The sequence below is a fragment of the Amblyraja radiata genome, unplaced genomic scaffold, assembly GCF_010909765.2.
Source record: "Amblyraja radiata isolate CabotCenter1 unplaced genomic scaffold, sAmbRad1.1.pri scaffold_704_ctg1, whole genome shotgun sequence".
In the NCBI taxonomy this organism is placed as follows: Eukaryota; Metazoa; Chordata; class Chondrichthyes; order Rajiformes; family Rajidae; genus Amblyraja; species Amblyraja radiata.
This window is the reverse complement of record NW_022630722.1, coordinates 13,242-36,005: the sequence shown is the minus strand read 5'-3', so window position 1 is coordinate 36,005 and position 22,764 is coordinate 13,242. Positions and strand designations below refer to the sequence as shown.

At 48.2% G+C, this 22,764-nt stretch overlaps 1 protein-coding gene across 3 annotated transcripts; it reads left to right on the top strand.

Moving 5' to 3' along the window:
- The first annotated feature begins 399 nt into the window (after positions 1 to 399).
- Positions 400 to 22,374, top strand: LOC116970292 (NACHT, LRR and PYD domains-containing protein 3-like). 3 transcript variants are annotated; one of them, XM_033016964.1, is made up of 6 exons: positions 400 to 833; positions 1,237 to 1,323; positions 1,479 to 1,649; positions 21,559 to 21,729; positions 21,885 to 22,052; positions 22,233 to 22,374. In XM_033016964.1, exons 1-6 carry the CDS (start codon positions 604 to 606, stop codon positions 22,318 to 22,320), a joined length of 915 nt encoding a protein of 304 aa, XP_032872855.1. In that variant the 5' UTR covers positions 400 to 603; the 3' UTR covers positions 22,321 to 22,374. The 3 variants fall into 3 exon arrangements, with proteins under 3 accessions (XP_032872855.1, XP_032872857.1, XP_032872856.1); XM_033016966.1 differs by lacking the exon at positions 1,479 to 1,649; XM_033016965.1 differs by lacking the exons at positions 21,559 to 21,729; positions 21,885 to 22,052; positions 22,233 to 22,374 and adding exons at positions 1,805 to 1,972; positions 2,153 to 2,462.
- The last annotated feature ends 390 nt before the right edge of the window (positions 22,375 to 22,764 follow it).

Here is a 22,764-nt window from a genome sequence, read left to right as displayed (position 1 = left end):
CTGACACTGGGCCCCTTCTTCACACAAACACACCGGGACCCGCAGCGAGTTCCCAAGACCATCACACAACTATATTGCTACTTTATTTACAACATCCTGAAAAACCACGGCCGTGAGATTGAGAACCTCCGTGAGGTGTTACTGAGGGTTGGTCAGATGGCCTTCACTGGAGTGGCTGAGAAGAACATTGTGTTCACAGATGGAGATTTGATCAAATACAATCTGCAGCCTTCCCAGTTCCTGTCCGGGTTCCTGATGGAACTTTTGGAGAGAGAGGATTCAGCCCGGAGCGTGGTGTACACCTTCCCGCACCTCACCATCCAAGAGTTTGTAGCCGCACTCGCACAATTCCTGACTGTAGATCGCGGGGATATCACGACACTCCTCATTGAAGCCCATGGCAATTCAGACGGGCGATTTGAAGTATTTCTCCGTTTTGTCGCTGGTCTCTCCTCCACACGGGCAGCTTGGATCCTGGAGGAGTTTCTGGGTAAATTCCCTCATCAAACAATCTGCCGAGTGAGTGACTGGGTGAAGGGGGAGGTTAAACGCCGGGCTGGAAACATAGAGAGTGAAGCTGGTAAACGGAGGCTCCTGAACACGATGCACTACCTGTTTGAGTCACAGAATCCTGCACTGGCTCAGCAGACACTGGGATCTGTGGAAACACTTTCATTCCGTGGACTGGGACTGACCCCGATTGACTGTGTGGTCCTGTCTCATGTCATCAGGCTCTGTGATACAATCAAATACCTCGATCTGGTGAACTGCCGCATTCAGTGTGAAGGTCTCCAGCGGCTGGGACCGGCTCTGCACAAGTGTCAGGACTTGAGGTAACTGTCCGTTTGACGCTAACACTGAACTGTAAAATTGTTCCACTATTTTGTTATTCCGTCCGTCCAGCACCCCTTCTATGGGGCCGAGCGGCCGTCACTGTGCACGGGGTGGTTGGGCTCCCCCGGGTCACGGTGATCGACCCCTTCCCCCGGGACACGCCTGTTGCCTGCCCTGCCCTGCCCTGCCGCCGTTCACTGCACGGGGAATGAGAAAGAATCTTGTCCCGGTTGTCGGGGAATGAGAATAAATGGTGAAAGTCACCAAACACCCACATCCACACAGATTTGTTCAATAATGTGCTGAGGTGTTTCCAGAAATATCCCTTTGGGAGAAGTTGTCTATCTCAGCCTCACCGGGCGGGGTTTGTATCCGTTTGTTTCTTACTCTGTCTGTGTTTAGACTGGGAGGCAACAACCTGGGAGATTCTGGAGTGAAACTGGTGTCTGCGGCTCTGAGGAACCCGGACTGTAAAATACAGACACTGTGGTAAGTACCAGACTGTGAGAGATTGTGTTTACACTCACTGGGTGTGTGACACAGAACATTAATATGATCAGTAATTGTGTCACTGATAAACACTTGGGATTTGCACCAACTCCTGCCTCTCTGTGTCCCTCACCCTCACTCTCTCTCATCTCCAGGCTGGAATATGTCGGTCTCACAGATTCTGGAGCCGAGGATCTCACCTCCGCCCTCAGTACAAACCATACGGTGACGGTGCTGTGGCTGAGTGATAATGAACTGGGAGATTCCGGAGTGAAACTGGTGTCTGCGGCTCTGAGGAAACCGGACTGTAAAATACAAAGACTGGGGTAAGTCCCAGACTGTGAGAGATTGTGTTTACACTCACTGGGTGTCTGACACTGAACATTAATATGATCAGTAATTGTGTCACTGATAAACACTGGGGATTTGCACCGTCTCCTGTCTCTCTGTGTCCCTCACCCTCACTCTCTCTCATCTCCAGGCTGGGCAGTGTCGGTCTCACAGATTCTGGAGCCGAGGATCTCATCTCCACCCTCAGTACAAAGCCCTCACTGACGTGGCTGTACCTGACAGACAACTCCCTCACAGACCGATGTGTCCCCGCTCTCCGCGAACTCATACTGAACCTCCCGAGACTGGAGCGGATCAGGTGAGTGTTTGTGTTAATGTTTAATGTGATCAAATATCAGGGGCTCCATCCATCCATCCGCGGGCTTCTTTCTCCTGTGATTTTGTTCTGTAAGTGTTGTTGAAATATTAACCCCAGTCCCTGTTATTGACACTGTTGTTTCATCTGTTTATTTCCTCTTTATTCCTCCACATGTTTCAGGCTGGGGGGGAATAAGTTCAGTCCAACCGGGAAGAAGGAACTGAGGTCGCTGCAGGAACCCAGACCCGGACTGACAGTGATCGTGTGAACATCTCGTGGTGTAAACGTCACCGCCCTGGGGACTGGAATATTGTTGGCCGATTCCCCGCACTCCCTCCCCTTTAAACGGCCGCCCTCCCTCCCCTTTAAACCCCGACGCTTCCCGGGCGGTGATGTCAGAGGCGGCCCTGCCCGCTGTCACGTGACCCGGGTACTCAGCGCTGCTGATGCTGATGATGATGCCAGATATCCGGTGCTGCCTGCCTGCCATCCAAACATAGAAAATAGGTGCAGGAGTAGGCCATTCGGCCCTTCGAGCCTGCACCGCCATTCAATATGATCATGGCTGATCATCCAACTCAGTATCCTGTACCTGCCTTCTCTCCATACCCCCTGATCCCTTTAGCCACAAGGGCCACATCTAACTCCCTCTTAAATATAGCCAATGAACTGTGGCCTCAACTACCTTCTGTGGCAGAGAATTCCATAGATTCACCACTCTCTGTGTGAAAAATGCTTTCCTCATCTCGGTCCTAAAGGATTTCCCCCTTATCTTTAAACTGTGACCCCTTGTTCTGGACTTCCCCAACATCGGGAACAATCTTCCTGCATCTAGCCTGTCCAACCCCTTACGATTCTATAAGATCCCCCCTCAATCTTCTGAATTCTAGCGAGTACAAGCCGAGTCTATCCAGTCTTTCTTCATATGAAAGTCCTGACATCCCAGGAATCAGTCTGGTGAACCTTCTCTGTACTCCCTCTATGGCAAGAATGTCTTTCCTCAGATTAGGAGACCAAAACTGTACGCAATACTCCAGGTGTGGTCTCACCAAGACCCTGTACAACTGCAGTAGAACCTCCCTGTTCCTATACTCAAATCATCTATGGCAAGAATGTCTTTCCTCAGATTAGGAGACCAAAACTGTATGCAATACTCCAGGTGTGGTCTCACCAAGACCCTGTACAACTGCAGTAGAACCTCCCTGCTCCTATACTCAAATCCTCTATGGCAAGAATGTCTTTCCTCAGATTAGGAGACCAAAACTGTACGCAATACTCCAGGTGTGGTCTCACCAAGACCCTGTACAACTGCAGTAGAACCTCCCTGCTCCTATACTCAAATCCTTTTGCTATTAACACTATGTCATATTATGTTTATTGGTCATTTGAGTAGCTGCTAGTTACTGTAACACCATGCAGATGAATTGTGTGAGTGAGTGGACTTTAATAAACATGTATTGTACCTTGACGTGTATATGACTCGACTCATTACAACGAGGACAGCACAAGAATGGACCCTTCAGCCCACAATATTTGTGAATGAAAACATTTGTGTATCGGCTGAAGTTACACACTCATCCATTCCTCTCCCTACCTTGTACTCTTGTTCACTGAAATATCTCTCGTACGCTAGAACGAAGACGACATTCTCCACCGCCTCTTGAGTCGCCGCTTCCAGCCTCTTGCAGTAATGATTTGTCAAATCCAGCAGCTGTGACTCATCACACCTTTCCAGGAGCTCCGTCATCGAAGACATTGCAGGAGCTGTGATGAATCAAATAATGGAATTATCAAGGGTTTCTCCACCGATAGCTGTCACCACCCCACTCTGCTAAACGGCAGACCACATAGAAACATAGACAATAGGTGCAGGAGTAGAGGTCATTCGGCCCTTCGAGCCTGCACCATTCGCCATTCAATATGATCATGGCTGATCATCCAACTCAGTATCCTGTACCTGCCTTCTCTCCATACCCCCAGATCCCTTTAGCCACAAGGGCCACATGTAACTCCCTCTTAAATATAGCCAATGAACTGTGTGGCCTCAACTACCTTCTGTGGCAGAGAATTCCACAGATTCACCACTCTCTGTATGTGAAAAAAAAATGTTTTTCTCATCACGGTCCTAAAAGATTTCCCCCTTATCCTTAAACTGTGTGTGTGGCCCCTTGTTCTGGACTTCCCCAACATCGGGAACAATCTTCCTGCATCTAGCCTGTCCAACCCCTTAAGAATTTTGTACGTTTCTATAAGATCCCCCCCTCAATCTTCTAAATTCTAGCGAGTACAAGCCAAGTCTATCCAGTCTTTCTTCCTCTCACCCCCTCCAAACTCCTCCCCCCCTTCTCCTCTCACCCACCCCTCTCCTCCCCCTCCCCCTCTCCATCTCTCCCCCCTTTCTACTCCCCTCCGCACTCTCCCCCTCCCTCCCTTTCCCCTCCCTCTCCCCGTCTCTCTCCCCTCCTCAACCCTCCCTCATCACCCCTCTCTCCTCACCCCATCCCCATCTCTCCCTCCATCTCTCCCTCCATCTCTCCCTCCTTCACTCCCTCCTCCTCCTCCTCCTCTCTCCCCTTCCACCCCTTCCACCCCTCCCCCTGCCGCTCTCCCCCTCCCTCCCCACACTTCCCCTTCTCTCCCCCTTCCCCACCCATCTCTCTCCCACCCCCCTTCCCTCACCACCACCTCCCCTTCCCTCTCTACCCCACCGCCCCCTCTCTCCCCCCACCCCTCCCTCCCTCTCCCTCTCCTCCCCCCACCCATCTCCCTCTCCTTCCACTCTTCCCCCTCTCTCCCCTACCCCATCTCCCACGCTCCCCCCCCCACGCTCCCCTACCCCCTCCCCCACCCGTCCCCCTCTCTCCCCCCCACTCTCCCCTCTCCTCCACACTCTTCCCCCTCTCTCCGTCCCTCTTCCTCCCTCCACACCCTCCCCCCTCTCTCCCCTACCCCATCCACACTCTCCCCCCTCTCCCCTCCACACTCTTCCCCCTCTCCTCACACCCCACCCCTCTACCCCATATCCTCCTCCCTCCCTCCACACTCTTCCCCCTCCCTTCGCACACCCCATCCCCTCCTCCCTCCATACTCTTTCCCCTCTCTCCCCCACCCCACTCTCCCCTCTCCCTAATACCATATACCAGGACAAACTTTCAATTACTAGATTAAACATCTATCCATTTCTTAATAAATGATTAACATTTTTAAATAGCCTAAGTGTCCAAATAATATTCACAAATAATTCACCATAAAACATGATTTTTAAATCTCATTTACATTAATTTATTGGCCAAATGGAAGGAATTTAGTGTTTAATTGCTGTAAATTAAAGTCCATTTAAATCAGCTTTCTAGTGGGATCCTGTGAACGCGCTGGTTTAGAACGTTCACATTGCGGTAGATTTGTGCCCACAAATGCCCAGAAAAATACTGCGGGATATAATGGGCCCAAAATTAGCTTCTCGCAACATTAAACTTTGTATAAAGGGATCTTAAGAAGCCCGTTTTAATGTAAAAATAAACAGCCTACCTCCTGTTGTTCCCTGTATGAGATCCGGCCGCTTGCCGGCGGTCGCGGGTTTAGAGGTTAATTTTTAAACTACTATAACAATTAGATAAATCCCTTAAAAGTAATAATAGCTAAAGCGACGGAATCTTCCAGCGATTTTTCGTTAATAATGAACTAGGCTGAACATCCTCGATTTGAACAGCCTAGGGAAAATCGCGTTTTAAACCCGCCCCCCTATAAACGGCGCCAAAATCACGCACACCCGCAGCGACAGATTTTCAGCGACGCTTCAGGTACGTTTTGCAACATACCTAAATAATACATTTTATTTATGGGCGCCTTTCAAGGGTCTCAAGGACACCTTACAAAAATTTAGCAAGTAGAGGAAAAACATGTAAGTGGAATGAAATAAATAGTAGAGACATGACTAGTACACAAAGTAAAGACACACTCTTCCCCCTCTCCCCATCTCCTCTCCCCTCCGCCCCCTCCCTCCCTCCACTCTTCCACCTCTCTCCCCTACCCCATCTCCCCCTCCCTCCACACTCTTCCCCCTCTCTCCCCTACCCCATCTCCCCCTCCCTCCACACTCTTCCCCCTCTCTCCTCTACCCCATCTCCCCCTCCCTCCACACTCTTCCACCTCTCTCCCCTACCCCATCTCCCCCTCCCTCCACACTCTTCCCCCTCTCTCCTCTACCCCCTCTCCCTCCACACTCTTCCCCCACCCCTCCCTCCCTCCACACTCTTCCCCCTCTCTCTCCTACCCCATCTCTCCCTCTTCCCTCTCCCCCTCCCCCACCCCTCCACACTCTTCCCCCTCTCCCCACCCCTCCCTCTCCCCTATCCCTCCACACTCTTCCCTCTCCCCCTCCCCTCTCCCCCACCCCTCCACACTCTTCCCCCTCTCCCCCTCCCCTGTTTTTTATTTATTCTTTTCGTACACTCTGTCTGTAACAAATGGACAACTTTGCACCTTGTTATGTCTTGAAAACTAAATAAAAAGATTTCGATTAAAAAAAACCTCTACCCCCTCCCTATCTACCCCCCCCCCACTCTCCCTCTCCACTCTTCCCCCTCTCTCCCCTACCCCATCTCCCCCTCCATCCACACTCTTCCCCCTCTCTCCCATACCCCCTCCCTCCCTCCACACTCTTCCCACTCTCTCCCCCCACCCCATCTCTCCCTCTCCCTCTCTCCCCCCATCTCCCCTCCACACTCTTCCCCCTCTCTCCCCTACCCCATCTCCCTCTCTCCCCCCACCCCTCTCCATTCTTCCCCCTCTCCCCCCACCTCTCTCTCCCACTCCATTCTTCCCCCTCTCCCCCCACCTCTCTCTCCCTCCATTCTTCCACCTCTCCCCCCCCATCTCCCCTCCCTCCACACTCTTCCACCTCTCTCCCCTACCCCTCCATCCCTCCACTCTTCCCCCTCTCCTCCTCACTCCCCTTCCACCCCTCCCCTTCCGCTCTCCCCCTCCCTCCCCACACTTCCCCTTCTCTCCCCCTTCCCCACCCATCTCTCCCCCACCCCCCTCTCTCCCCCACCCCCTATCCCTCTCTCCCCCATCCCCCTATCCCTCTCTCCCCCATCCCCCTTCCCTCTCTACCCCTACCCCATCCCTCCTCCCACTCTCTCCCCACCCGGGACGTCCTCAGCGGCGTGGACACAGAGTCGGCCCCCTCCTACCGGAGTCTGTAGGCCGCGCCGGGTGGAGACCCGCTGCTGTAGACGACCCAGGTCTCCACCATGTTGTTCAGCGCCCCCTCCCCCCACCACCATATTCCCGGACAGACAGAATAATGTGGCCATTAAACAATAATATTTCCTCACCTTCCTCTGGACTTTAAACCTTGTTCCCGCCGCCAACTGTCGACGCCCGTTAAACCCGCGCGGTCCGTGCAGTCGCCGCTCGTTCCCGCCCCGAGCAACTGTCGACGCTGCTCCCCCCCCCCCCCCCCCCCCCCCCCCCCCACCCCACCCGGCAACTGTATAACGCTCGCTCCCCCACCACAACCGGGCGGCACGACTGTGTTACACTCGATCCCGGGCGGCCCCATTGTCGATGCTCCACCCCCCACCCCGGCAACTGTATAACGCTCGCTCCCCCACCACAACCGGGCGGTACGACTGCATTACACTCGATCCCAGGCGGCGCAATTGTCGATGCTCCACCCTGACCACTGTATAACACTCGCTCCCCCACCACAACCGGGCGGCACAACTGTACTACACTCGATCCCGGGCGGCCCCATTATATCACGCCCCTCCACCCCGGCAGTTGTATAACGCTCGCTCCCCCACCACAACCGGGAGGCCCGACTGTATTACACTCGATCCTGGGCGGCCCAACTTGGGACTTGCTTTCTCCACAAGTTTTTAATCTCTGTTTGTTTTGAGAATCTATTTATTTTTGATGATTGCATTTCATTATTTCATTATTTCCATTTACACCATTTTTTGCAAAAGGTCAATATCAACGCTTTTCTTTTTTTTTGGATGTTTTTCTTCAATGTTTATTAAGAATTAAATTAAATAATAATAATAATAAATGAATAAATAATGTTATTGGCTTCTGGGTCGAAGCTAGTTGCAGGTGGTTGCCGGAGGTTGCAGGTGGTTGCCGGAGTTTGCAGGTGGTTGCAGGAGGTTGCAGGTGGTTGCCGGAGGTTGCAGGTGTCACAGTTACACTTCCATAAAAACACTGTGTTTCAATATTTATTAATATTTATTAAGAATTAAATTAAAAAATATGAATAAATGAATAAATAATGATAATTGGCTTCTGGGAATTGTAAATTGTCGCTAGTATTTAGGACGGGGGGCCGAAGGGCCTGTTTCCAGGCTGTATCACTGTTGCACTAATGCTAGCAATGTTGCAAAATGTTGAGATTTTAAAACTCAAGTCAGCAATTTATCCCATCAGATAAAGCATAAAAAGAAGTTCAATTTGACACCTAATTCACTTTCATATCTTCAGTATCAAAAAAGTTATGGCCATTTTCATACTCGGAAATTAGCATCTTGTTACCTATTGCTTTTAGAAACCTAGACATAAAAACATAGACAATAGGTGCAGGAGTAGAGGCCATTCGGCCCTTCGAGCCTGCACCATTCGCCATTCAATATGATCATGGCTGATCATCCAACTCAGTATCCTGTACCTGCCTTCTCTCCATACCCCGTGATCCCTTTAGCCACAAGGGCCACATCTAACTCCCTCTTCAATATAGCCAATGGACTGTGTGGCCTCAACTACCGTCTGTGGCAGAGAATTCCACAGATTCACCACTCTCTGTGTGGGACAAAAAATGTTTTTCTCACCTCGGTCCTAAAAGATTTCCCCCTTTTCCTTAAACTGTGACCCCTTGTCCTGGACTTCCCCAACATCGGGAGCAATCTTCCTACATCTAGCCTGTCCAACCCCTTAAGAATTTTGTAAGTTTCTATAAGATCCCCCCTCAATCTTCTAAATTCTAGCAAGCACAAGCCGAGTCTATCCAGTCTTTCTTCATATGAAAGTCCTGACATCCCAGGAATCAGTCTGGTGAACCATGGCTGATCATCCAACTCAATATCCTGTACCTGCCTTCTCTCCATACCCCCTGATCCCTTTAACCACAAGGGCCACATCGAACTTACCATCTGGTTTGGGAACTGCTCTGCCCAGGACAAGAAGGCTCCGCAGAGAGTAGTGCGTTCGGCCGAACGCACTATGGGAACTTCACTTGCCCCCCTGCAGGAACTATACATCAGGAGGTGCAACTCCAGAGCCAATAAAATCATGGGAGACCCCTTCCACCCCTGCAACGGACTGTTCCAGCTGCTACGGTCAGGCAAACGCCTCCGTTGCCATGCTGTGAGAACGGAGAGGTTGAGAAGGAGTTTCTTCCCAGAGGCCATTCGGACTGTAAATTCCTATCTCACCAGGGACTAACTTTACTGAACGTTTTTCCTTCAAATATTTAATATGAAAAAGAATATGTGTGTGTTTATGATTGTGTTTATAGTTTGTTTGGTTGTTTGTCTGTTTGTCTTTTTGCACAAAGTCCGCGAGCATTGCCACTTCTCATTTCACTGCACATCTCGTATGTGACAAATAAACTTGACTTGACTTGACTTGAATTTCCTCTTCAATATAGCCAATGAACTGTGGCCTCAACTACCTTCTGTGGCGGAGAATTCCACAGATTCACCACTCTCTGTGTGTGAAAAAAAATGTTTTTCTCATCTCATCTCAGTCCTAAAAGACTTCCCCCTTATCCTTAAACTGTGACCCCTTGCCCTGGACTTCCCCAACATCTAGCCTGTCCAACCCCTTAAGAATTTTGTACGTTTCTATAAGATCCCCCCCTCAATCTTCTAAATTCAAGCAAGTACAAGCCGAGTCTATCCAGTCTTTCTTCATATGAAAGTCCTGCCATCCCAGGAATCAGTCTGGTGAACCTTCTCTGTACTCCCTCTATGGCAAGAATGTCTTTCCTCAGATTAGGAGACCAAAACTGTACGCAATACTCCAGGTATACTCCGCAGGCAACGGCTTGACGGCATATACCCAGCACGTGGCGTTGCGCGATGACGTCACCGCCCAGCGTGGCATTGCACGATGACGTCTCCGCCCGACGCCATGCGACGTCCAAATTCAGTCGTCCCGCCTCCTGCCCGGCTAATTGGTGAGTATGATGTCGGGACCAGCCACACACAACTCCATACGGCTCCGCGGTTGTAAGTGGGACCGGCCCCCGTGAGGCCGTACGCCTCAAGCCACCACGTTTGGTCGCGCTAGACGCATGTAATCGCACGCTGGTGGGACAGCCCCTTTAACTCGGCAGGGCAGGTAGCATCTCAGGATGGATAGAATGGGTGACCCTTCAGACTGTGTCGGGGGAGTGGGAGATACAGAGATAAGGAAGTGTAAGGTGTGAACATGGACACAGAGGATGGGGATGAATGAAAATGTAGGATAGATCATTGTTAACTCGGAGAAGGTAACAACTAAACTAACAGATACAATGTTCATAGCAAAAGGATTTGAGTTCAGGAGCAGGGAGGTCCTACTGCAGTTGTACAGGGTCTTGGTGAGACCACACCTGGAGTATTGCGTGCAGTTTTGGTCTCCTAATCTGAGGAAAGACATTCTTGCCATAGAGGATTTGAGTATAGGAGCAGGGAGGTTCTACTGCAGTGGTACAGGGTCTTGGTGAGACCACACCTGGAGTATTGCGTACAGTTTTGGTCTCCTAATCTGAGGAAAGACATTCTTGCCATAGAGGGAGTACAGAGAAGGTTCCCCAGACTGATTCCTGGGATGTCAGGACTTTCATATGAAGAAAGACTGGATAGACTCGGCTTGTACTCGCTAGAATTTACAGGATTGAGGGGGATCTTATAGAAACTTACAAAATTCTTAAGGGGTTGGACAGGCTAGGTGCAGGAAGATTGTTCCCGATGTTGGGGAAGTCCAGAACAAGGGGGCACACACACAGTTTAAGGATAAAGGGGAAATCCTTTAAGACCGACATGAGAAAAGCATTTTTTTCACACACAGAGAGTGGTGAATCTGTGGAATTCTCTGCCACAGAGGATAGTTGAGGCCACAGTTTGAAAAAGCTACTTACTTAACTACTAAACCAGGTTCGCTTCTTAATAAACAGACACCACACAAACCGTTTGGTAGACCAGTTCAAAACTTTACTTAACATCGGCCGATGGAAGGGAGGGAGAACTCCAGTCAAGTGACCTTTACAGACACTTGACCGTCCTCCGTTCACCTCACTGAACAACAGAATTACATTGCCTTAAATAGGGTTTTTTTGTCCCCTTAGCACATTTCAGACATTTGTCATGGTCAGAGGTACAGGGAAAGGTTTCCACAGAGTGCATCACATCAAAGGCCTTTTGTTTACATGTTACAAGATAACATTGGCCATTTGGTTTACGACATTTTATCTTTCCACTTCCCTGTTCCTCTCTCGTCCTTCATAAACATTGGCTATTTGGATAAGGCCATTTTATCTTCACAGAGATCACCCTAGCTCTGTCATTTGGTCCTTCATAAACATAGGCCATTTGGTTTATGGCATCTTACTTCACAGATATGACTAGCTGTTTCTCTCTTCCTTTCTCGCCTCCTCCCCCATAACATTGGCCATTTGGTTTATGGCATCTTACTTCGAAGAGATCTCTCTAGCTTCTCCTCTCTGCTTGTCACTTGGGAGACAATGTTATAGGATTTATTATCTCACACACAGCAACCTGAGGCAAGCCTAATTTGAGACTAAATATAAGCTGCAAGCTAGCCCAGAAGCCAATTTAATATCTTCTTATATTTTAACTAAAATTCAGCTTCATCATTCCATCCTTTTATCAAATTTTTGATAACAACTACAGTCCTTGCTGAGTACATACGAAAATCATAAGCATCTCATCAGACAAATTAATAGTACACTAGTAACACAATCATTTCATAGTGGACAATCGTTCCACAAGTCCCTCCAAACATTTTAAATGGCCACCAACCTCCCCCGAACGTGACACTAAGATACTACCATAGGACAGGAAAAGGATCATAAAAATTGCTCAGCCTTTATTCGGCTTCGCTTGGAATTCCCCGTGTGCTGGTGTAACTGGTTCATGCTTCTCTTGTGTGGCACTGCATTTGCAACATAACAATGCCTGTCACAAATATACTGTTTCCTAAAAATACACCAGTGCCTTGGTTGTGGCAAAAACAGGTAGATTTAACTGGCCTTTGCAGACCTCTTACTGTCTGTAGTCAGGGTATATTTGCTGCGCTTGTCATGTTTGACTTCAATCTTGTTTAAAAGGAGGTGTGTACCATCCTTTAAATGTGGGTTAGTCCGCAAGCTTGCCATTCTGAAGAAAGTTCAGTCCATGTGGGCTGGGCCACCCCAGAATAAAGGGAGCCCATCGTCAATAGCCCATCGTCCATGTTTCCACAAACTGTTCACAGTCAATCAAATGTATCCAGCGACGATGATCTTCAATCTTTACAGCAGTTCATGTTGTTAGCAACACTTGGTTGTTCTTTTCAACACAGTCTCAATTCTTCTTGTCCCAGCACCATCATCGTACAGCTTTTATGGCTTCCAGCAAAGCTCCTCCATCCTGAGAATGTAGATCTGGCAAGACATGGGTTAATTGCCGTCCATACATAATTAGTTAATTGCCCAGGGCCTGCCGGTGGCTTCCCCCCACTCTCTAGGGGGTGGACGCAACAGCTTTTCCTGCATCAATAAAAAGTTGTAAATCTTGTTCACCAGCTGAGTTTCTCCAGCACTTTTGTCTTCCTTTGATCTCTCAGCATCTCCAGTTCCTTCCTAACACTTCCCTTTGAATTTATTCTTTAATTCGATAATATCCGAAGAGGCTCTCTCCACCTAAATATTCAATTCTCCAAATATGTTCTCTTCCCCAATCTACTTCCCTCAAACCCCCTTTTGTAAGTCATAATACAATTTTTCATCTACCATCATTTCCCTCAAACAGCCCATGCTTCAAAATCTTTTTGTTTGCTTGAAAACAGTAATCTTGCTTCATTTGAATTTTAAAAGACAACCTCTGTTATCATATCAAAACAATCTTTCCCACTCAGAATCAGTAATCAATAATACATTTTCTTTTTCTCTGTAATTTTGACATTTCCAATCTCATTTAACACTTTAATCGGGATGAGTCTTTTTTAAACTTGGTTCAAAAGATTTATAATCAACCAACACATTTTATCATTCGAGTATAGCTCCGCCCCCATTCATGCCTGTTTCTTAACGGAGCACACCATAAACTGTCTGTCCCATTTGCATTTTAAAGGACAAACTTCTTAAAGCGACACACAACTTTGCTCATTGCTTCGAATTTCACACATTCCACATAAAAAACATTGTTTTACCAGCAGTACATATACAAAAATTGTTTTACCAGCAGTATATAATATTTCATCTTCAAAGACATCTCTTTGTAATTTACTTTCCCTTTTTCTGACAAGACTTCTGTTTACCAAAATCCTGGTTACCTAACCCTAATTGGACATTGATCCAGATCATGATTAGTCAGACTCCCCTTGACTTTTCAGTCTCCCTAGCTCTTTCCTCATTTCTCCATCAAATTTCCCTTCATCCCCAATTTTTTTATAACATAGTTGCCTGTCAGAAAAAGGATTTACCTCCGGGGTAATTTTGTTTTGCAATCCCCATTGACTCTTTCCACCATCCCAGATGCCTGTGGGTGGTGTACACAGTGAAATTGCTGTTGAATATTACAATGTGCACATTTTTCCTTATTAATAGTGGCAATAAAATGAAGACCATTGTCTGAGCTTATGACATTAGGTAGGCCAAACCTGGGAATAACTTCTCTTAACAACAATGTTACCATAGTTTCAGCAGTATTATTAGTGGTTGGTAGAGCTTCACTCCACCTGCTAAATAAATCTAAAATCACTAAGCAATATTTATAACACTGGGCCCTTGGTATTTCAATAAAATCAATCTTGTATGCATTCAAACGGTCGTGATGGCATTGGCGTCACTGCTGAGGGTATCTTAATTGATTTGCCTGGATTATTTTGTTGGCAAATTTTACATTCAGAGGCCTGCCACCACATTTCCTTTGTTATCCTATCATTCCCTCCTTACCAGCATGGGTAAGACGAGTAAAAATGTATCGAATACACCAACTTGTCCAAGCGGGGTGTGCTGAATCAATGGCACAGCCCTCTTGTTTCCATAGTTATTATTATATATGAGAGGCGTCCCTCTAATGTACATACCTCCTTCATGTTTGGCAGGACCGTTCTATTTGCTAGCATCTGTTTACGTGCTGTCACTACGCATTTGGATGTACAGGCTGTCTGTTTGGATACACTATCAGCAACCTATTGTCCTTTGCTATAGGGTCCCCAGCACCAGTGTGTGCAGTACATTTAACAATGACCAGCTGTTCTGGTAGCCTCAATGCCTCAAGCAAATTACGCACAGAAAGGCATTCCCCTGCTCCCAATCCTGGGGAGCTTTGTAAGGTCAGAACTTCAAGTTACAGGGATGTTACTGACGGAACTGTCCCAGGTAAAGATGCCATTGCTACTGGTAGGGCATAGGGAGGTGGACATCTCCCAAGATTATCTAACTCCTCATCTTCATTACCAAATAGGGTTGTCGTGCCAGACATGAAGTCTCCTCCAGAGGATTTACCAGTACTGGGTTTATTTTTTACTAATCATCACCTGTTTCTCACCTCTTTTAATTATTTCCTCTTGTTCCTCTGCCCACTGGCATTCTAGTTGCAATACGTTCCATCCTTTCCGAGTGCTATCCTTGTTTCTTAACTCTATCCCCTTCTTACATACAGCATCCATCCAACTTCGAACTCTATACTCTCCTCATGCTTCTTCACTGCTTCTGCGTCCCATGTTTTAATTCCTTTCTTCCATTTCTTTCCTGCCTTCCTTTCCCATATAATTGTCTCTGCTTTCCATGTTCCCCCTACTGGCCAGGCTTCAACCCCTAACCGTTTGGTCAACTTATAACTTAACATTCTAAACTTCTTATTATACTTAGGATTCAAATAACACATACGTTGGACTGTTATCCAGAGCATTCCCCATAGATAGATAGAAAGAAAGAGAAAGAGAAAGCAGACTTCTTAATTCCGAATCGTTCCAAATATATCAACCAGGCCGACTCGCTACTCGAGACCCCAGTTTCTCAATTTGGCTGACTTTTTAACTCTTTAATATACGACCCAAGTGTCTCAACGAAGCAGACCCACTAACCGGGACCCCTGTTTCTCAACCTGGCAGACTTCTTAAATCTTTAATATTCAACGCCACTTATTTCTGAATCCGACATCTCTTCAGATGTCTCAATAAGCCAGACGCACACCTCACCCACCGTATCTCAACCCGACAAATCACGGATGTCTCAACGAGGCCGATGAGCCCTTAGTAGAGATAGAGAAAAAGAGAAAACAAAGAGAGATAGAAAGAGAAACCGCTCAAGTCCTTCTTAAAAATACATGCACAATTCTGTCTTAAAAATACATACACAATCCCATCTTAAAAAAAACATATAAAGCCCAACTGGTCTTACCTTTGTCTGTTTCTAAGAACCTCGGCAGGGAACCAATTCAATGTCTGATGAAGGATCACAGATGTTCCCGGGAGTTTCTAGGGAGTCGGTCTTACAAGGGGGCCGATAGAGCTCAGTTATCTCCCTTCCAATCCCGGCAACCTCTGCAACCTCTTGCACAGTCAGCTGTTGATGTGGTCCCAGCGAGGCCTGCATAACTACGCCAATGAAAAAGCTACTTACTTAACTACTAAACCAGGTTCGCTTCTTAATAAACAGACACCACACAAACCGTTTGGTAGACCAGTTCAAAACTTTACTTAACATCGGCCGATGGAAGGGAGGGAGAACTCCAGTCAAGTGACCTTTACAGACACTTGACCGTCCTCCGTTCACCTCACTGAACAACAGAATTACATTGCCTTAAATAGGGTTTTTTTGTCCCCTTAGCACATTTCAGACATTAGTCATGGTCAGAGGTACAGGGAAAGGTTTCCACAGAGTGCATCACATCAAAGGCCTTTTGTTTACATGTTACAAGATAACATTGGCCATTTGGTTTACGACATTTTATCTTTCCACTTCCCTGTTCCTCTCTCGTCCTTCATAAACATTGGCTATTTGGATAAGGCCATTTTATCTTCACAGAGATCACCCTAGCTCTGTCATTTGGTCCTTCATAAACATAGGCCATTTGGTTTATGGCATCTTACTTCACAGATATGACTAGCTGTTTCTCTCTTCCTTTCTCGCCTCCTCCCCCATAACATTGGCCATTTGGTTTATGGCATCTTACTTCGAAGAGATCTCTCTAGCTTCTCCTCTCTGCTTGTCACTTGGGAGACAATGTTATAGGATTTATTATCTCACACACAGCAACCTGAGGCAAGCCTAATTTGAGACTAAATATAAGCTGCAAGCTAGCCCAGAAGCCAATTTAATATCTTCTTATATTTTAACTAAAATTCAGCTTCATCAAGTTCATTGGCTATATTTAAGAGGGAGTTAGATGTGGCCCTTGTGGCTAAAGGGATCAGTGGGTATGGAGAGAATGCAGGTACAGGATACTGAGTTGGATGATCAGCCATGATCATATTGAATGGCGAATGGTGCAGGCTCGAAGGGCCGAATGGCCTCTACTCCTGCACCTATTTTCCATGTTTCTATGCAATCAAGGACAGTCAGACTGGTCGGGGAACTGTGAAGGGAGAGGGATGGAGAGAGAGGGAAACAAGGGTCACTTGAAGTTGGAGAAGTCAATATTCATACCGCTGGGGTGTAAGCTCATGTTAACACGTTATTCTGTTTAAACAGGTAAAGACCAGCTCGCCTACATGGATACGGTGGGGCAGGGTTTATCTGAAGTGCCCACTCACCTGAAAGGTAAGTGATGGGATGGGATTCCCATAGCTTCCTGCCTTTCATTCTGAAACTGAATGTCTGTCTTTAGCTGCCTGAGTGAGTGGCAGAGAGAGAGACAGGAGGGGAGGGTGTGTGTGTGTGTGTGTGTGTGTGTGTGTGTGTGTGTGTGTGTGTGTGTGTGTGTGTGTGTGTGTGTGTGTGTGTGTGTGTGTGTGTGTGTGTGAGTGTGAGTGTGAGTGTGAGTGTGAGTGTGAGTGTGTGTGATTGTGAGTGTGAGTGTGTGTGTGTGTGTGTGAGACAGGCAGGCAGGGAGAGGGAGGGACAGATAGAGTCACAGGGGGAGAGAGAGAGAGAGAGAGAGAGGCAGAGAGACAGAGACAGAGAGAGATAAGAGAGAGGGGACAGAGACCGAGAGAGAGATAAGAGAGAGGGACAGAGATGGGGATAGAGAGAGAGACTCAGAGAGAGAGATAGCGACACACAGAGAGAGGCACAGAGAGAGAGAAACAGAGGGAACAGAGAGAGAGAGAGAGAGACAGAGAGAGAGACACAGACAGAGGGGGAAACTCCATGAAAAGTCCCATAGCCGCCTTCCTTTCACTCTGAAACTGAATGTCTGTCTTTAATAAATGGTATTGTATTGTCTTTAGCTGCCTGATGAGAATGTGTCACAACTTGGGTGTTGGGCCTTCCTTGCTGGCTCTGGAGGATGGACAGGGAACTATGTGTTAGTGTCACATTCCTCGGTCATTTTGAGTAGTCAGACTCCTCTACGGGGATTCCAGTGGCCAGCTGCTCTCTGTCAGTAGAGTCTGTCATTCTCACCCAGAGAGTTGTGTGAATCTATGGGATTCCCTGCCTCAGAGGGCGGTGGAGGCCGGTTCTCTGGAGAGAATTCTTTCAAGAGAGAGCTAGATAGGGCCCTTAAAGATAGCGAGAGTCAGGGGATATGGGGAGAAGGCAGGAACGGGGTATTGATTGGGGATGATCAGCCATGATCATAGAAACATAGAAAATAGGTGCAGGAGTAGGCCATTCGGCCCTCCGAGCGTGCACCGCCATTCAATATGATCATGGCTGATCATCCAACTCAGTATCCTGTACCTGCCTTCTCTCCACACCCCCTGATCCATTTTGCCACAAGGGCCACATCTAACTCCCTCTTAATATAGCCAATGAACTGTGGCCTCAACTACCTTCTGTGGCAGAGAATTCCAGAGATTCACCACTGTCTGTGTGTGAAAAAAAAGTTTTTCTCATCTCGGCGATAAAAGATTTCCCCCTTATCCTTAAACTGTGTGTGTGGCCACTTGTCCTGGACTTGTAATTGATCCCATCGACTGTTACCATCCGCAATGTTTCCTCCTCTCCTCCCCTCTCCTCCCCTCCCCTCGCCTCTCCTCTCCTCTCCTCCCCTCTCCTCACCTCTCCTCTCCTCTCCTCACCCTCCTCCACCCTCAATCTCCTCCCCTCCTCTCTTATAGAAACATAGAAAATAGGTGCAGGAGTAGGCCATTCGGCCCATCGAGCCAGCACCACCATTCATTGTGATCATGGCTGATTATCCCCTATCAATAACCCGTGCCTGCCTACTCCCCATATCCCTTGACTCCACTAGCCCCTACAGCTCTATCTAACTCTCTCTTAAATCCATCCAGTGACTTGGCCTCCACTGCCCTCTGTGGCAGGGAATTCCACAAATTCACACAACTCTCTGGGTGGAAAGGTTTCTCCTCATCTCAGTCCCAAATGGCCACAAATTCACAACTCTCTGGGTGGAAAAGTTTCTCCTCATCTCAGTCCCAAATGGCCACAAATTCACAACTCTCTGGGTGAAAAGGTTTTTTCTCACCTCTGTCTTACATGGCCTCCCCTTTATTCTAAGACTGTGTGTGGCCCCTGGTTCTGGACTCTCCCAACATTGGGAACATTTTTCCTGCATCTAGCTTGTCCAGTCCTTTTATAATTTTACATGTTTCTATAAGACCCTCCCACCCTCATCCTTCTAAACGCCAGTGAATACAAGCCTAGTCTTTTCAATCTTTCCTCATATTACAGTCCCGCCATCCCAGGGATCAATCTGGCGAACCTATGCTGGGCTCCCTCAATAGCAAGAATGTCCTTCATCAGATTAGGAGACCAAAACTGGACGCAATACTCCAGGTGTGGTCTCACCAGGGCCCTGTACAACTGTAGTAGAACCTCCCTGCTCCTAGACTCAATACATGCTGGCTCTCTGTCCGCAGATGTTCAACGGAAACACAAGGAGACTCTGCGAGCACAGACTGAAACACTGAGTGTAAACACCATCCTGATGAACGAGAAGGTTAAGAATTTCCTGCTGCTTGATCGATACGCTGAGCTCACAATCATCTCCACTGTTCGAGATCGGACACTGGTGGAACATGAGCTGCTGGCAAGAGGTCGGGACCATGAGAAATGGCAAGAGAAACATCTCCGGGGCGAACTGGAAAAAATCAGGACTGATCAATTGTTCCACAGCAGCTTTTACCGGAGTAAATCCCGATCTGGGAGTTCAGCATCAGTAGCCGGAGTCGCGGGGAGTTCAGCATCAGTGTCCGGAGTCGCGGGGATCGGAAAAACAACAATGGTGCAGAAGATTGTTCATGACTGGGCCACAGGGAAAATATTCCAACAATTCCAGTTTGTCTTCAGTTTCAAATTCCGGGATTTGAACACTATTAACTGCAAAATAACCCTGAGGGAACTGATTCTGGATCAGTATCCTTACTTTGGGAATATGCTGCGGGAGGTCTGGAAGAACCCAGAGGGATTGCTGTTTATATTTGACGGTCTGGATGAATTCAAGGGCAGAATCGATTTTGCTGACAGTCGGAGAGACACAGAACCTAAGCACCAGTGTCCAGATCCTGAGTCCCGGTGTGAAGTGTCTGACATTGTGTACAGTTTAGTCCAGGAAAAGCTTCTCCCAGGGTGTTCAGTGCTAGTGACTACCCGCCCCACTGCGTTACATTTACTGGAAAAGGCAGAGATCAGTGTCTGGGCTGAAATCCTGGGATTTGTTGGTGAGGAACGGAAGGAATATTTCACCAGGTATTTTGAAGATCAGACGGTGGCAGCAGCTGTTTTCAAACATGTGAAGGAGAACGAGATCCTGTACTCCATGAGTTACAACCCCGCCTACTGCTGGATCCTTGTCCTGGCACTGGGCCCCTTCTTCACACAAACACACCGGGACCCGCAGCGAGTTCCCAAGACCATCACACAACTATATTGCTACTTTATTTACAACATCCTGAAAAACCACGGCCGTGAGATTGAGAACCTCCGTGAGGTGTTACTGAGGGTTGGTCAGATGGCCTTCACTGGAGTGGCTAAGAAGAAAATTGTGTTCACAGATGAAGATTTGATCAAATACAATCTGCAGCCTTCACAGTTCCTGTCTGGGTTCCTGATGGAACTTTTGGAGAGAGAGGATTCAGCCCGGAGCGTGGTGTACACCTTCCCGCACCTCACCATCCAAGAGTTTGTAGCCGCACTCGCACAATTCCTGACTGTAGATCGCGGGGATATCACGACACTCCTCATTAAAGCCCATGGCAATTCAGACGGGCGATTTGAAGTATTTCTCCGTTTTGTCGCTGGTCTCTCCTCCCCACGGACAGGTTGGATCCTGGAGGAGTTTCTGGGTAAATTATCTCATCAAACAATCTGCCGAGTGAGTCACTGGGTGAAGGGGGAGGTTAAACACCGGGCTGGAAACACAGGGAGTGAAGCTGGTAAACGGAGGCTCCTGAACACGATGCACTACCTGTTTGAGTCACAGAATCCTGCACTGTCTCAGCAGACACTGGGATCTGTGGAAACGCTTTCATTCAGTAGACTGGGACTGACCCCGATTGACTGTGTGGCCCTGTCTCATGCCATCAGGCTCTGTGATACAATCAAGCACCTCAATCTATGGAACTGCCGCATTCAGTGTGAAGGTCTCCAGCGGCTGTGGCCGGTTCTGCACAAGTGTCAGGACTTGAGGTAACTGTCCGTTTGATGCTAACACTGAACTGTAAAATTGTTCCACTATTTTGTTATTCCGTCCGTCCAGCACCCCTTCTATGGGGCGGAGCGGCCGTCACTGTGCACGGGGTGGTTGGGATCCCCCGGGTCACGGTGATCGACCCCTTCCTGTTGCCTGCCCTGCCCTGACCTGCCGCCGTTCACTGCACGGGGAATGTGAAAAAATCTTGTCCCGGTTGTCGGGGAATGAGAATAAATGGTGAAAGTCACCAAACACCCACATCCACGCAGATTTGTTCAATAATGTGCTGAGGTATTTCCAGAAATATCCCTTTGGGAGAAGTTGTCTATCTCAGCCTCGGGGTTTGTTTCTTACTCTGTCTGTTTGTGTTTAGACTGGGATTAAACGACCTGGGAGATTCCGGAGTGAAACTGGTGTCTGCGGCTCTGAGGAACCCGGACTGTAAAATACAGATACTGGGGTAAGTCCCAGACTGTGAGAGATTGTGTTTACACTCACTGGGTGTCCGACACTGGACATTAATATGATCAGTAATTGTGTCACTGATAAACACTGGGGATTTGCACCGTCTCCTGTCTCTCTGTGTCCCTCACCCTCACTCTCTCTCATCTCCAGGCTGGACAGTGTCGGTCTCACAGATTCTGGAGCCGAGGATCTCGCCTCCGCTCTCAGTACAAACCCCTCACTGACGGAGCTGAACCTGCATGGGAATAAACTGGGAGATTCCGGAGTGAAACTGGTGTCTGCGGCTCTGAGGAACCCGGACTGTAAAATACAGAGACTGAAGTAAGTCCCAGACTGTGAGAGATTGTGTTTACACTCACTGCGTGTCTGACACTGAACATTAATATGATCAGTAATTGTGTCACTGATAAACACTGGGGATTTGCACCGTCTCCTGTCTCTCTGTGTCCCTCACCCTCACTCTCTCTCATCTCCAGGCTGGACAGTGTCGGTCTCACAGATTCTGGAGCCGAGGATCTCGTCTCCGCTCTCAGTACAAAGCCCTCACTGATGTGGCTGTACCTGACAGGCAACTCCCTCACAGACCGATGTGTCCCCGCTCTCCGCGACCTCATACTGACCCTCCCAAGACTGGAGCTGATCGGGTGAGTGTTTGTGTTAATGTTTAATGTGATCAAATATCTGGGGATCCATCCATCCATCCGCGGGCTTCTTTCTCCTGTGATTTTGTTCTGTAAGTGTTGTTGAAATATTAACCCCAGTCCCTGTTATTGACACTGTTGTTTCATCTGTTTATTTCCTCTTTATTCCTCCACATGTTTCAGGCTGGGGGAGAATAAGTTCAGTCCAACCGGGAAGAAGGAACTGAGGTCGCTGCAGGAACCCAGACCCGGACTGAAAATGTTTGTGTGAACATCTCGTGGTGTAAATGTCACCGCCCTGGGGACTGGAATATTGTTGGCCGATTCCCCGCACTCCCTCCCCTTTAAACGGCCGCCCTCCCTCCCCTTTAAACCCCGACGCTTCCCGAGCGGTGACATCAGAGGCGGCCCTGCCCGCTGTCACATGACCCGGGTACTCAGCGCTGCTGATGCTGATGATGATGCCAGATATCCGGTGCTGCCTGCTTGTCATCCAAACATAGACAATAGGTGCAGGAGTAGAGACCATTCGGCCATTCGAGCCTGCACCGCATTCAATATGATCAAGGCTGATCATCCAACCCAGTATCCTGTACCTGCCTTCTCTCCATACCCACTGATCCCTTTAGCCACAAGGGCCACATCTAACTCCCTCTTAAATATAGCCAATGAACTGTGTGGCCTCAACTACCTTCTGTGGCAGAGAATTCCACAG

What these genes read in the sequence shown, in the direction of transcription:
- LOC116970292 (XM_033016964.1), top strand. Translation starts at nt 604, where the DNA reads ATGCACTACCTGTTTGAGTCACAGAATCCTGCACTGGCTCAGCAGACA. An exon ending in TGTAAAATACAGACACTGTG is followed by an intron (nt 1,324 to 1,478) that starts GTAAGTACCAGA and finishes TCTCATCTCCAG; the next exon opens with GCTGGAATATGTCGGTCTCA. An exon ending in TGTAAAATACAAAGACTGGG is followed by an intron (nt 1,650 to 21,558) that starts GTAAGTCCCAGA and finishes TCTCATCTCCAG; the next exon opens with GCTGGACAGTGTCGGTCTCA.